The sequence below is a fragment of the Apium graveolens genome, chromosome 5 (genome assembly GCF_009905375.1).
Source record: "Apium graveolens cultivar Ventura chromosome 5, ASM990537v1, whole genome shotgun sequence".
Classification (NCBI taxonomy): domain Eukaryota; kingdom Viridiplantae; phylum Streptophyta; class Magnoliopsida; order Apiales; family Apiaceae; genus Apium; species Apium graveolens.
Genome location: NC_133651.1, coordinates 35,048,054 through 35,060,996, shown reverse-complemented (window position 1 = coordinate 35,060,996; position 12,943 = coordinate 35,048,054). Strand labels below are relative to the sequence as shown.

The following is a 12,943-nucleotide window of genomic DNA, read 5'->3' as shown; positions in this document are numbered from 1 at the left end:
TTACATACTAGTTATTTGTTTTATATATTAGAAAAACTAGAGTGTTTATTGAGACAATTTAATAATTTGGAATTAGTTAAATACCCCTCATGAATATATATTAATAAATATCAAATTTAATAACATATATTAATTATATCTATATCATTAATTACTAATAATTATATATTTATTATTACTCCATTATTGCATATTAAAAACTTATACTTATAATTACATATGTATTTTTATAATTATAGACTAAAATTCTAATATTATTATAACTAACTCTATAGCTCATGCAATGCACAAACATGTTCTCTAATGCGTGAATTGATATTATTTTAATTGTAATTATCAACGATATATTCATGTTGTTTCATGATGGATCGATTAACTAAATATTTCTCTTTATGGAATTGAGATCGATGTCGTACTTAACGTGTTTTTTCTCAAAATGAATTGAATATGCGGCAATGAAATTGAAATATACGATCAAAATATTATACAAATGACATCACACATATCTCATGAAAATAATTACAATGAATGAAATATTGTGAAGTTAATTATAGAGTTACTATATTTGTTTACATGGTACAATTAGTGATAAAATATAATGAATATGAGGTAATTCTTACTTTCCATATAGGAAAATGTAATGATTGGATATGAAAGCCGACATATTAAATATAATATTGTACAATTGATAACATAAATACATTTTTCAATTTACATCATTTTTTATGATAAATATATTAATAGATAGGTCAGTAATCAATGGTTATGTAAATTGAAAAATGGACTACATCGGTTGAACTACCGTCAAAAATCGAGAATTTATCGAAATACTAAATCGAAATAATGTCGAACATATTTTTATATTCTTTTTAAAATATATAAGTAAAATAATTATATTTGAGATGTGTAAAATTGTATTTGTACATCCATACTAAGTTATAACATTATTTTGTGTGCATTATTTATTAAAATAATAAAAGTCTTAATCATCTTTACACATCTCTCTTCTTCTTCCCATATCTTTTCAGTTTCTATTTGACATCCATCTGCTTTCTTCATTTAAAATCGTCATTCTTCACCAACTCGATAATGAGTATATTTCTTCTTCCTTTTCTTCTCTTCATAGCCTCAATTCGTGTGTTTGATTCGTCAAATTTTGACCGAAAAATTACCGATTTTGATCGAAAATGGCAAAAATATTGTATGCTACGATTTTGCTCTATAATATTGTTGGGTTGCCTTTTAGCAATTTATCGGTGAAATTGTCGATTTCTATAACACTGCAGTAATCTTATAACTCTTTTACTTATACCTCTGAAAAAATTTTAAATTGGTTAATGTAAATAAAATGATTCACCTTACCACTGTAAAATATTAATGTAACCGTAATGAACTTGATATTTTAATATTTTATTATATATATACAAAATCTTCAAACCAATCTTAGTTTATATTCGATTTGGCCATATAATAGGAATCTCAACTTTATTATAAAACTTCTCATAACCCACTATTTTATTCATATACAAAGAGAATATCTATTATATTTATTGGGTTTAATACTTGATACACTAATATTGTCATTTTCAGATTAGCTAACATATTAAATTTATTTACTAAAAATAAATTTATTTTATATAGAGTCTTAAAAGAAATAAGAATTTAGTATATATACATGCAAATATTATTAAATTTTAGATATCTAATTTTAGGTTGTTAATATTCAATTATAAATGGTAACATATATAAAATTATTAATACTAATGAGTTATGTGTAATTAATATATGTTATTAAATATGACAATTATTTATATTTATTAATAAGGAGTAATAATGACCTAAGTGTAATTAATATATGGTATTAAATTTGACAGTTATTTGTATTTATTATTGAGGGGTAAATTAGTAATTTGGAATAAATTATCGCACCTAACCCCCTATTTGCTCTATTATATATATAAAATAGATTTTATATATCTATTGTTATCACATTTAATATGTCGTATGTCACATTTTAATTATTCCAATTACAATACAAGAAACTATAATTCGAACGAAAAACAAATATAGTATTCTTATTTAGATACATATAACACTTGGATTATAAGTTCAGAACACACATGTACTTTTGTGTCAAATTAATTATCATATAACTCATTTTCACACAATTAATATTCAAATACATACATACATACAAACATATAAACATACATACATGCAAAATATAAAAAATTAAGGTAACCAACACAAATGAACTCAATTTTTTCGTAAATGATTAACATGATCTTGTCAAATAATGAATTTCCATGTTATACGGTAACAATTATGGAATTTAAAAATTTTAAACACTTTCAAGTACATCTTTTACGAAAATACAAAATTGAAAACAAGTGCATCTTATATCATACCATAATTTACAATTTCATAACATGTAAACATTTTATCAATACATGACTTTTGAAATGTTTGTCTCATATCGGTTATAAAATTTAAATGCCGAAAAAATTCATACTTGCAGCAAAGACTATATACGGATAAAAACAACTTCTCGTAACAGGAAAATATATTTTATTTCATAAGCATCTAATGTATATAAATTTTATAATATTAGATCATGTCCGTGTCTCGCATGGGTTATAGAGCTAATTAGTAATTACATTTCAAGTAAAAAAAACACAACACAGTATCTTTAAGGAAATTTATCAAAGTTTAAATACTCTTATTTTACGTAATTATTTTACGTAAGGGTTAAAATAAAAGGGTTTGTTTAATCATTTACTTTCATGCAATTTTGATTAGGTTACTATTTATTATAGATTGTGGATTTTTGTATACAAGAGGGCACATGCTCATTAATACACTTTTTATTGTACGCCCTTAAACATGCGCTAAAAAATCAGAAAATATATATCTGAGTTTTTTTTGCAATGGCGGCGTTAATTTGGATACAAATAATTATTTCATCCGTCCAGTTTATCTGTCTTGTTTGACTTATTGCTGTCAAATTAACACAACTTTGACTAAAATTTTCACATTGTACATTTTCTAAAATATTTATAAAATTATATTATTAGAAAGTTTGTTTAATTTACTTTAATAAGTATTTTTCGGTTTTTCAAGAATCTGTTCTATATATTAAAAAAGGACTATGGGCAAATTAGGCCATTTTAATGGTTGTGAAATCACGATTTTGCCCTTTTATGTTAAAAAATTATAAAAATTGTCATCCTTACACAATTTTAATAAAAATAGGTATAATTAGTATATCCACTAGGAATCTAACCATATGTACTACATAACTTTTGAGTTCATTTTAAAAAATTTATTTGATAAGTCACATTCTCCCTTTTTATCAAATTCTCTTTTTATAAATTTAATTTTTGAGTAAATAAAATATTAATTTATATTATTTATTGACGTGACTCCGTTTTTTAGTTTAGTTATTGTAGTTTCACTATAAAATTTCAAAAAAAAGTTATTTAAATAAAAAATAGGGTAGTGCCCAATGCAGGTCACTTTTGTCAAATGCAGTTTGGTTAAATTACGTTAAAACCCCTCGTGCTCAATAAATATAGAGGTGTACATTACTACTTAATGTTGCTAATTGCTAAGTATATTAATAATTAGACTTAATATTCATATAAAACAATATGTGATATTATATTTTTAAAATATTTAATTTTTCTATAAAATAATTCATCATGTCATTTTTTATTGAAAATATAGCAAATGCTTCTAAGTCACGTCGACTAAAAAATATTCTTGAATAATTGACCAACATTCACTAATTCATTGGAAACAACATCAAAATATACATCATCTATGTTATTGGGTGGTGTTAAATGTTGCGCAATAAATGATTCAGCTTTAATTAATGTATATAGGTGTACTTTAATGTTGCTGATTGCTAAGTAGATTAATAATTAGACTTTTTTTAATCAAGATTAATAATACGCTTAATATTCATATAAAACAATATATGATATTATATTTTATAAATATTTAACTTTTTATAAAATAATTCATCATGTCAATATTTATTGAAAATATAACAAATGCTTATAAGTCACGTCGACCAAAAAATATTCTCGAATAAGTGACCAACATTCACTAATTTATTAGAAGCAACATCAAAATATACATCCTCCAATACTCAACATGAAAATAAATATAAATTAACATAAATACTATTAGATGCATATAAATAATTTAGCAAAAGAAATATAAGAAAATTTGGAACAAAAAATAATTATAAAAAACTCACCTCGGACTCTTCTTTTCCATCCATAGATAAATAAATTTTTTCATGTGAAAAAAGACGAACAATCCAAAGAGTTAATGCAATAACTAGAAAATATTGTTTCATGTGAAATTATTATTTATGTGAGACAAAAAAATAATATCAATATAATATATAGATTAATTGCAAGCTAATACATAAATGATAGTCTATCTTACATATAATTTTATGTAAGATGAATATGCAGACTAAGATGAATATGTCAATGTCAAGTTAGGCTATGTATTTTCACTACTCACTTTTACCAATTTTTCAAATATATTACTTTACTCATTAAAATAATATATATTTTAGATTCATTTATAAACTGACCAATATATATGTTATATACATTTTTAGTTATTATGTTATTAATTACTAATTAAATTTATTAAACAAGACTTAATACATTACATAATTTAATTAATTTACAATATATATATATAAATTTATTAATTTAATGTTGTATATTAATTCTACTCTGGCAAAAAAATGGTGCCAAAACATATATGCATTTTGAAAAATTATTTTATATTTAATGGAGATTGCATTGATTACAAAAAATGCAGAAAACTAAAATTTAATTTTTTAAAAAAAAAGAAGATAAAACAAATGGTGTAAAAACACTACACTTATTATAAATTAGTTGAAAAGAGATAAAACAAATAGTGTGAAAACACTACTCTATCTTACACAAAGGCATGTATTAGTAGCTATTTAGTATTCATATATATTTATTTATTTTTAAATTAGTTAAAAATTAACTATAACACATATTTATAACCAGTGACTAAAAAATGACATAAAAATAAAGTTATATATTAATTTAACACATATTATACAAATTTTCCAAGAAAAAAGGAGTATCATCAAAAGGGCATAAATTAGCTAAAAATTTAACTACAATATATATTTATAATCAGTGACTAGCAAAGATATAAATATAAAGTAGTCTATTAATTTTAACAATGATATACAAATTTTCCAAAAAAAAATATTATTATCAAAAGAGCATAAGTTAGTTAAAAATTAACTAGAACACATATTTACAATTAATGATTAAAAATGGACATAAAGATAAAGTTATTTATTAATTTAATACATATTATATAGATTTCTCAATAAAAAAACAACAATATTATCAAAAGAGCCAAAAAATATGAAGTTTTTGTGTATTAAAAAAATAGACAAGACTTGGAAAAAAAATGGACAAAATCTTTAAGTCACCTTAGTTAAGAACCTCTCTTCTTACTAGCGGTTAAATGATGGAAGATGATGATGAAGCTCTGAAGATCTCTTCTTACTCCGATGATGATTGAAAATGAGTAGATTATACTAAGATATTTTAAAGAGAGATATAAATAAAAAAGTAAGAGTTAGTCAATATTTATAGGTGAGATAAAATATGAAAATTATATGAGATTAGTTGTATAATGTGTAAGATATAAGTTCATTGTATTATTAAGTGCATTGTAAATATAAGTTAATATGAAAATTATATCAGATTAAATATATTATGTGTAAAATATAAGTTTAATAGGTGTATTGTAAATATAAGTCAAAATGAAAATTATATCAGATTAAATGTATTATGTGTAAAATATAAGTTCAATGTATATAAGTTCAATGTATTATTAGTTGTACTCTAAATACAAGTTAAATGAATTAACGGTTAAAATATTATAATATATACATGTATACATTTCAAGTCATTAGTATGCACAAGAAACTAGAAGATAATTAACAAAAACCAATTGTCCAAATGTTTGCACAGAAAATTAGGAGGGTCATTCGGGTAATATATTGAACTACATTTTGTAGCATTTAGAAACTATGAAAAAATACACACACGCACACACATGTATATGTGAGTGTGTGTATATATATCAATTATTTTGTTAATTGTTATGATTTATATTTTTATAATATTAAATATTTCGTTATAATTTATTTAAATTTATTATCTAAAAATCTTAAATAAGTTTAATTAATTTGACTTAATGAGTTTATGGAGTCAAGAGTATTCAATTTAATCTGGGAGCATTGAAAATTACTACACGGCGAAAAAAATCAAATATATAAAAAAATTAACTTTTAAAACTAATTTATTAGTATAGATCTGTATAATGTAAAAATTACATGTTACTTTAAAGATGAAACCAACCGGAACAATATAAATTACTCTCATTCTTATAATTATTATATACATCTTCTGAATAAGAGAAAAAAATATTTATTATAATTTACTATGAGCTGAAAATTACTAGTTTTGTATGAAATCAGGCATATAGATTACATAGTAACGTGAGTGAGTAAATTGTGTAAGATTATTAAATAATTATATTAGTTGAATGTTTTTTACTAGTTATTCATTTTTAGACTTTCCAATGTTTAATCAGAGTAAGACCGAGTTTAACAGGAGTTAAACTTAAAAGCGGGTTTTGTTCGAACTAATGAAAAATCAGCTCGTAATCGAATATGTTCGAGTATGTGTGCTCAGTTAATATGTTGGTTAAAACGATCGATTTTTATAATAATGATTTGGTTAAGTCGGATAGTGATATGAAAAAATAAAATATTAAAATTTGATCTAATATAAATAATGTATTAAATGTAGTGGATTTCATTATTTGTTGTTAAGTGTATATCTAAAATAAAAAAAATCATTGCTAAAAGATTTATTAAATTTGACAATAATTTACACCCCATTTTGGCCAATTTAATTTTTATTATGATACTTTTCTGAGTGTACTTCATTTGTTATTATATTTTAAGTGAACATGTGAGTTTACATTAGTTTTAACATGTCTTACACTCTTATTAATTTAACCATCGTGTGTATGATAGGATTAAAAATATTATCATATTTTTAAAATAATCTATAATTGTGTTTTTCAATTTTTTTACAATGTAATATAATTAAAAAATTAATTTTTAATTTATCATTTTTTTTATATTATAAATAATTTTAATATGTTTTGATATTAAAAAAATGAGAGATTATTAATGTTTTTGTATAATACGAATTAGTAGATTGCTTATATCAAAAAAATATTAAAAATATATAAAATTATTATTTTTAATTATTTCGTGAATCCTTGCAGAAATTTCCGTTGGGGGTTCAAAGAGGAAAATAATCTCTATCGAGGGTCGGGGTGAGTTCGTGGATCGGGGGCGAGGATAGCACTTCCCAACCCCGAAGTGACCCAATTAATATCCCTATAAACAAACTTCAAATATTTTAATTTTAAAAAAATAGTTTTGGTTTTTTTAGTAATTAGGCTTATATACTTTATAATTGGTATCTAATCTTAAAATTTTCGGGATGAACGAGAATCGAACTCTACGATGTAAGTAAACTCTCACCACTTAAGTTGTCTAAGCTGACTTTAACTGTATGTATTAAAAGAAAAATAAGTAAGATAATTCAAGTTTAAACTTGATGTCATCATATTTTTATTTAATTAAATTTTACGCAATATAATCAAATTTATAAAATATATTATTATTATTACGTAATTATTATCCGAATATAAGATAAAATGTAGATAAACATTTTTAATATCCAAAAATCATTTCTAATAAGTCAATTTCGTTCGTGATAATATTTACCATAGATTTTGGACGGAGATTGTAGAATACAATTTTAAAACAATACTCTGTTTGGGGATAGTAATCTAGCGGCGTTGCTCTAGAAATCGAGAGAGAGAGGGGGGGAGAGATGGATCCGAAGCTATCAGAAGTATCGCAAATGTGTGAGCTCTTCAAAGCCGCGTTGGTCCGTAACGATTTCGAGAAATGCGAAACTCTCCTCTCTCAACTCAAGGTTATTTCAATTACACTCATCAATCTAGGGTTTCATATATACAACTTTAAGCTATGCAATCGTGCTTATAGTTTAACATATCATTCATTGTGCGTATGTGTTAGTATTGTATGCATTTGCTAGAGCTAATTGGATACGGTTTTGTGCTGTTCGGTAGTGATTATTTTAATGAATTGTGTTTAGGTGATTTTGAGGTGCTGTTAAGATGTTGCGTTTAAGGGCAAATGAATTACGCTTCTAATTGATGCATATTATAAACACATTGAAGTGGATGAAATTTAATTTGTTCAGGGTCGGAACGGGAATTTACGTGTTTATAAAGGGACTACTCTAGTATTATCTTGTTTTCTGTTTTTTTCCTTGTTATTTAATGGGTCGAGGATGTATATTTCAGGTCTTGCTTACAGCCTTCCGAAGTCTTCCTCCGTTGTTTGAAGCAACACTTAATGCAGTACATGAGTTGACTGTTGCACGTAATGTTATTAACTTGACTCTTGATTTACTGGTTTATACCCCCTTCACAAATTTACTTTATAGTGTTCCTCACTAGTGTTGATAAACATTTATTCTGTTGGTAAATTTTGGTTTCCGAAGAGGAAACTCATTGGCAACATGGTTCATATTTCTCAGAGTTTCATATTTCATCCTCCTTGGTCGCTCACAGCTGTTCTAGTTGTCATGATACAAACCATGAAATTTAGCACACAAAAGTTATGTTTATTTTACTAAGTTTGCAAGCATGTCTTGTTCATTTAGCACAGTCTTAATTTGGCTTGAGGGAGACTGGGAGAGTATTTACAAATTAGTTTTACACAACCATTAATTTTTTGATTGAGTTCTTTAATTTTGTCCGAGCTTTACGAGTGAATGTAAGTGTATAATGACGAACTATGTTGTAGGCTAATAAGAGCATATTTTCAGTACCTACTTGGTTCTTGTTATTACGTAGTTTTGTGTCAAGAGGATTTTTCCTTTCTTGCTAAGATTTTAGTTTTAAATCTTTCAGGTGACATATACGAGCATGCAGTTATCTTGAGCGTTAAGACTGAAGATCAGGATGCTTTTGAGAGGGACTTCTTTCAGCTGAAGCCTTATTATACAGATGCAGGGTAAGTATCCCATGGGCTTATTTTTTATATACTCCCAGACAGTGTTGTTTAAGGCGCATATTATAAAAAGGTGCAAAATACAAATTTAAAGCGTGAAACACCATTAATCGTGCGCCTTTTGACCCAAAGAAAAAATCACATATTTAACTAGAAAATAGTACTTAAGACAATCTTAATACTTAAACATAAGAAAGGGCATAAATAAAATGATATAATGTCAATAATTAAGCTTTAATCGATAAGGTACTTTAATTCACAAGTTTCAGTGTCGTCTAACTCAAGCTCCAGCTTACTTTTAGATGGAGGCTGAGATTTAGTCACCTTTGAGAGACCTGTGATGGAGGTTGAATGTTGTGTGAAACACTTTAGGGTTTTTGTGCCAGTTTACCCTTCCTTTTTAGATTATTACTGTTTTTACTGTTACGAGCGCCTTTTTGCGTTTCTTAGCACCTTTTTGCGCTTCATGAGCGCCCTTTGGGAGATTTCAGAATTGCGCTAAATCGCAAGTTTTTTAATCGCACACCTTGCGCCTAAGCGCAAAGCTCCATTAATCGCGCCTTTAACAACTCCCAGAGTTCTACATAGCTGGTGAGAATGCCATAGCTGTTGAGAATGCAAAATAACTGGAAAAATTGTTGACTTAAGTATATCATTGAAAATGTCCCATTGTCCCTCCAAATGATCGTTTTAGATGTGTGTAAGCGATGAACCTATAAATCTAATAATTAAATGAAATTGATCGTAAGCGATTGGAAGTGTTGGGACCTAGATATGTACTAGGTGGATAAAGTAATAATAACTTGGGCAGATTAGGCATGAAAAACTTTCTATGAACACTGTCGCAAATGCATCGGGCATTAGAAAATAATTGTTAGAAATGAGATTGATGGTTTTTCCCTATTGATGGAGGTAGTAAGTGTTCTTTTTAAATGTGTAAAAACTTTTCTTGGTCAATTCAAATATGGTTTATAGATCTGACAACTTACAACTAACATCTATAGTGGTAGTCAAATCTCTGGCCCGAGTGAGCATAGTAGTTGACCTTTTTGAAGCTATATACTACATAATATTCAATTTTATATCGACACAATTTGGCCTCTTGTCGTGATAATATAGTTCCCCCTTTTGTTGGATCAATTAGTTTGTAGTCATGTTTTGGTATTTTATATTTTCCGATCTGAGGTTTCTACCTGTAACATCTGAAGAAAGGAGAATGAAAAATAATCCTACTTAATTGTTTTATTTGCAAGGCATCTTTACAAACTGGTAGCTTAAACTCAGTGTTTGATATATCTGTTTTTTCTTGTGGAACAGTGACCGCCTTCCACAGTCTCAGCAAGAATTCCCCATTCTAGGTCTCAATCTTTTGAGACTCCTAGTGCAGAATAGAATCGCTGAATTCCACACTGAACTGGAGTTACTTTCTGCCAGTGCCCTGGAGAATCCTTGCATCAAGCATGCTGTGGAGTTGGAGCAATCCTTCATGGAAGGTGCTTACAACCGGGTGTTGACTGCTAGGCAGACGGTACCTCATGAAACATATGTCTACTTTATGGATCTTTTAGCAAAAACAGTCAGGTATGCTCTCTTACCATTATTTGACTTGTATTACTCAAGGAGGCAAAAAATAACAAAAAATGATGTGTACTTTTGATAAGTTGCTGCATCACAGTTTGGAAGCTTCTTAAAATGTTATTAAAAAAAACTAAACATCATTCTTCATCCATTGTTGTGTCACCTAGTCTAACTTAAGTTTTCAAACTCTGGAAAATGTGAATCGCCATTTACAGGGACGAAATAGCTGGATGCAGTGAAAAGGCATATGACTCCCTCTCCATCAATGATGCCCGTCAAATACTTCTGTTCTCCTCGGATCAAGAACTCTCTGGATATATTAATGAGGTACTTTTAAAAGTTGTGTCATGTGCTTTGCTTAAATGCCAGAATACGATGTTGACCCTCCATCAACAGAATCAATACCTTCTTGGTCGAGGAATCAACTTTCCATATTGTGTGTAGAATCCCTCAAATAATTGTCTTGTGGTTTCCTTTATTTCAACATTGCAAAATAAGCCGCTATTTTGATAGGGAAGCTTTGCACTTTTTCTATGGTGTAGCTGTCAGTGGGTGGACCAATCCTTTGATTTGACAATGCGAAGTAATTGTTATATTGTAGAATATGGAAACACGATAGCCCTTATATAGTTAATCACATGTGTTGGTGCACGAGTGAATATAAGCACAGTTAAATAATTTGTGTTTATTAGTTAACTAAGCTGTATGGAAGTTGGGGGCATTATTTACTTTTTATAAGTTTAATATACACACTTGTCTTGATTTCTTATCGTTCTGAAAATGAAGTAATACTATCTGCAGGAGCATCCTGAATGGGAGATAAAGAATGGGTATGTGATTTTCCAAAAGGCAAAGGAATCTGCACCTTGCAAGGAGATACCATCTCTGCAGCTTATTACTCAGACACTCAGTTATGCCAGGGAGTTGGAACGGATTGTTTGAAGGTTACCCGTGTTTCTTCTTGCGGCCCTGCTGATTTGATTCACAGTTTTTATGCTTGAGATGTTCTATCTTTGTTAGTAGTACCTGCGCTTAGTCTTGATACAATCCGAGAATAACAAAACTAATGTTTTCAAGTCTCTTTGGATACCTTATTTTATTCAGTAGTATACTAGTATGGATGCAGAAAAATTCTAGGTGCCTTTTTCCTTCTACAAAACTATTGCCATTGCATCCTTTAATCGAATAGGGGCACTGTAACACTAATTTTTCTTTGATAAATTAAGTCTGTTGAAAATTCCCTGCTTAGTAATTATAAACATACTTAATGAAAACTAGGCAGCCGGGTCATCTTTTCATCAGAGGGGGGTGTTGAACTTATTGCTATCCTTGTGCATATGAATTCCAATGCTTGCTCAAACAGACAATGTTATCAGAGGGGGGGTTGTTGAACTTATTGCTATCCTTATGCATATGAACTCCAATGCTTAATGAAAACTAGGCAGCCGGGTCTTCTTTTCATCAGAGGGGGGTGTTGAACTTATTGCTATCCTTGTGCATATGAATTCCAATGCTTGCTCAAACAGACAATGCTATCAGAGGGGGGTTGTTGAACTTATTGCTATCCTTATACATATGAACTCCAATGCTTGCTCAAACAGACAATGTTATATTGTTATTTCCCGGGTCAATCAAAGCTGGCCAGTGAAGTTGAAGATTTGATTAAACAACTCAGAGAAATTATCAAAAATACTAACTTTCTAAGTTTTTTTTGCGATTTTACTATGGTTTGTATTTTTTTGCAAGAAAATCAACCAAAATCAAACAGATATGCAACTAGTTGAATGAAATTGTGTGTAGTTGCAGAAACTTGTCTAATGTTGTATGCAGTTGATTCCATTTGACAAAAATCGTATGTTTGCGAAAAAAATAAAAAATAGTATTTTTCCAAATTAAAAAGTATTTTTGCAATTTTTTTTCAAAAAATGACTATATTTTTGCAAAAATATTTTTAGACTTGGGTATTTTTTTTAAAAAGCCCAATAACTTATTATTTAATAAAAATATAAATATTGATTTATAGCATGACTTGAACAAAAATAATTTTAAACGAGTAGCTTGAACTCGATACAAAGCTGACTCGGTCTCGAAAATTTGTTTATAAACCCAAATTCGGTTTGGTTAAAATACAAGTCGAATTCAACCAAGTGTTTT

The 12,943-nt window shown here is 27.7% G+C and overlaps 1 protein-coding gene across 2 annotated transcripts; it reads left to right on the top strand.

Annotated features, from left to right (window-relative positions):
- Positions 1–7,890: 7,890 nt before the first annotated feature.
- LOC141723823 (26S proteasome non-ATPase regulatory subunit 8 homolog A-like) lies at positions 7,891–11,948 on the top strand. Of its 2 annotated transcripts, XM_074525736.1 has the most exons (6): positions 7,891–8,105; positions 8,500–8,578; positions 9,112–9,214; positions 10,529–10,792; positions 11,005–11,116; positions 11,591–11,948. In XM_074525736.1, the coding sequence occupies exons 1-6, from the start codon at positions 8,001–8,003 to the stop codon at positions 11,729–11,731; spliced, it is 804 nt and encodes a 267-aa protein (XP_074381837.1). In that variant the 5' UTR covers positions 7,891–8,000; the 3' UTR covers positions 11,732–11,948. The 2 variants fall into 2 exon arrangements, with proteins under 2 accessions (XP_074381837.1, XP_074381838.1); XM_074525737.1 differs by lacking the exon at positions 8,500–8,578 and having other exon boundaries at positions 7,924–8,105.
- The last annotated feature ends 995 nt before the right edge of the window (positions 11,949–12,943 follow it).

Excerpts from the sequence above, each read along its gene's own strand:
- LOC141723823 (XM_074525736.1), top strand. The coding sequence starts at position 8,001 with ATGGATCCGAAGCTATCAGAAGTATCGCAAATGTGTGAGCTCTTCAAA. Across the intron at positions 8,106-8,499 it reads CTCTCCTCTCTCAACTCAAG|GTCTTGCTTACAGCCTTCCG; the intron begins GTTATTTCAATT and ends TGTATATTTCAG. Across the intron at positions 9,215-10,528 it reads CCTTATTATACAGATGCAGG|TGACCGCCTTCCACAGTCTC; the intron begins GTAAGTATCCCA and ends CTTGTGGAACAG.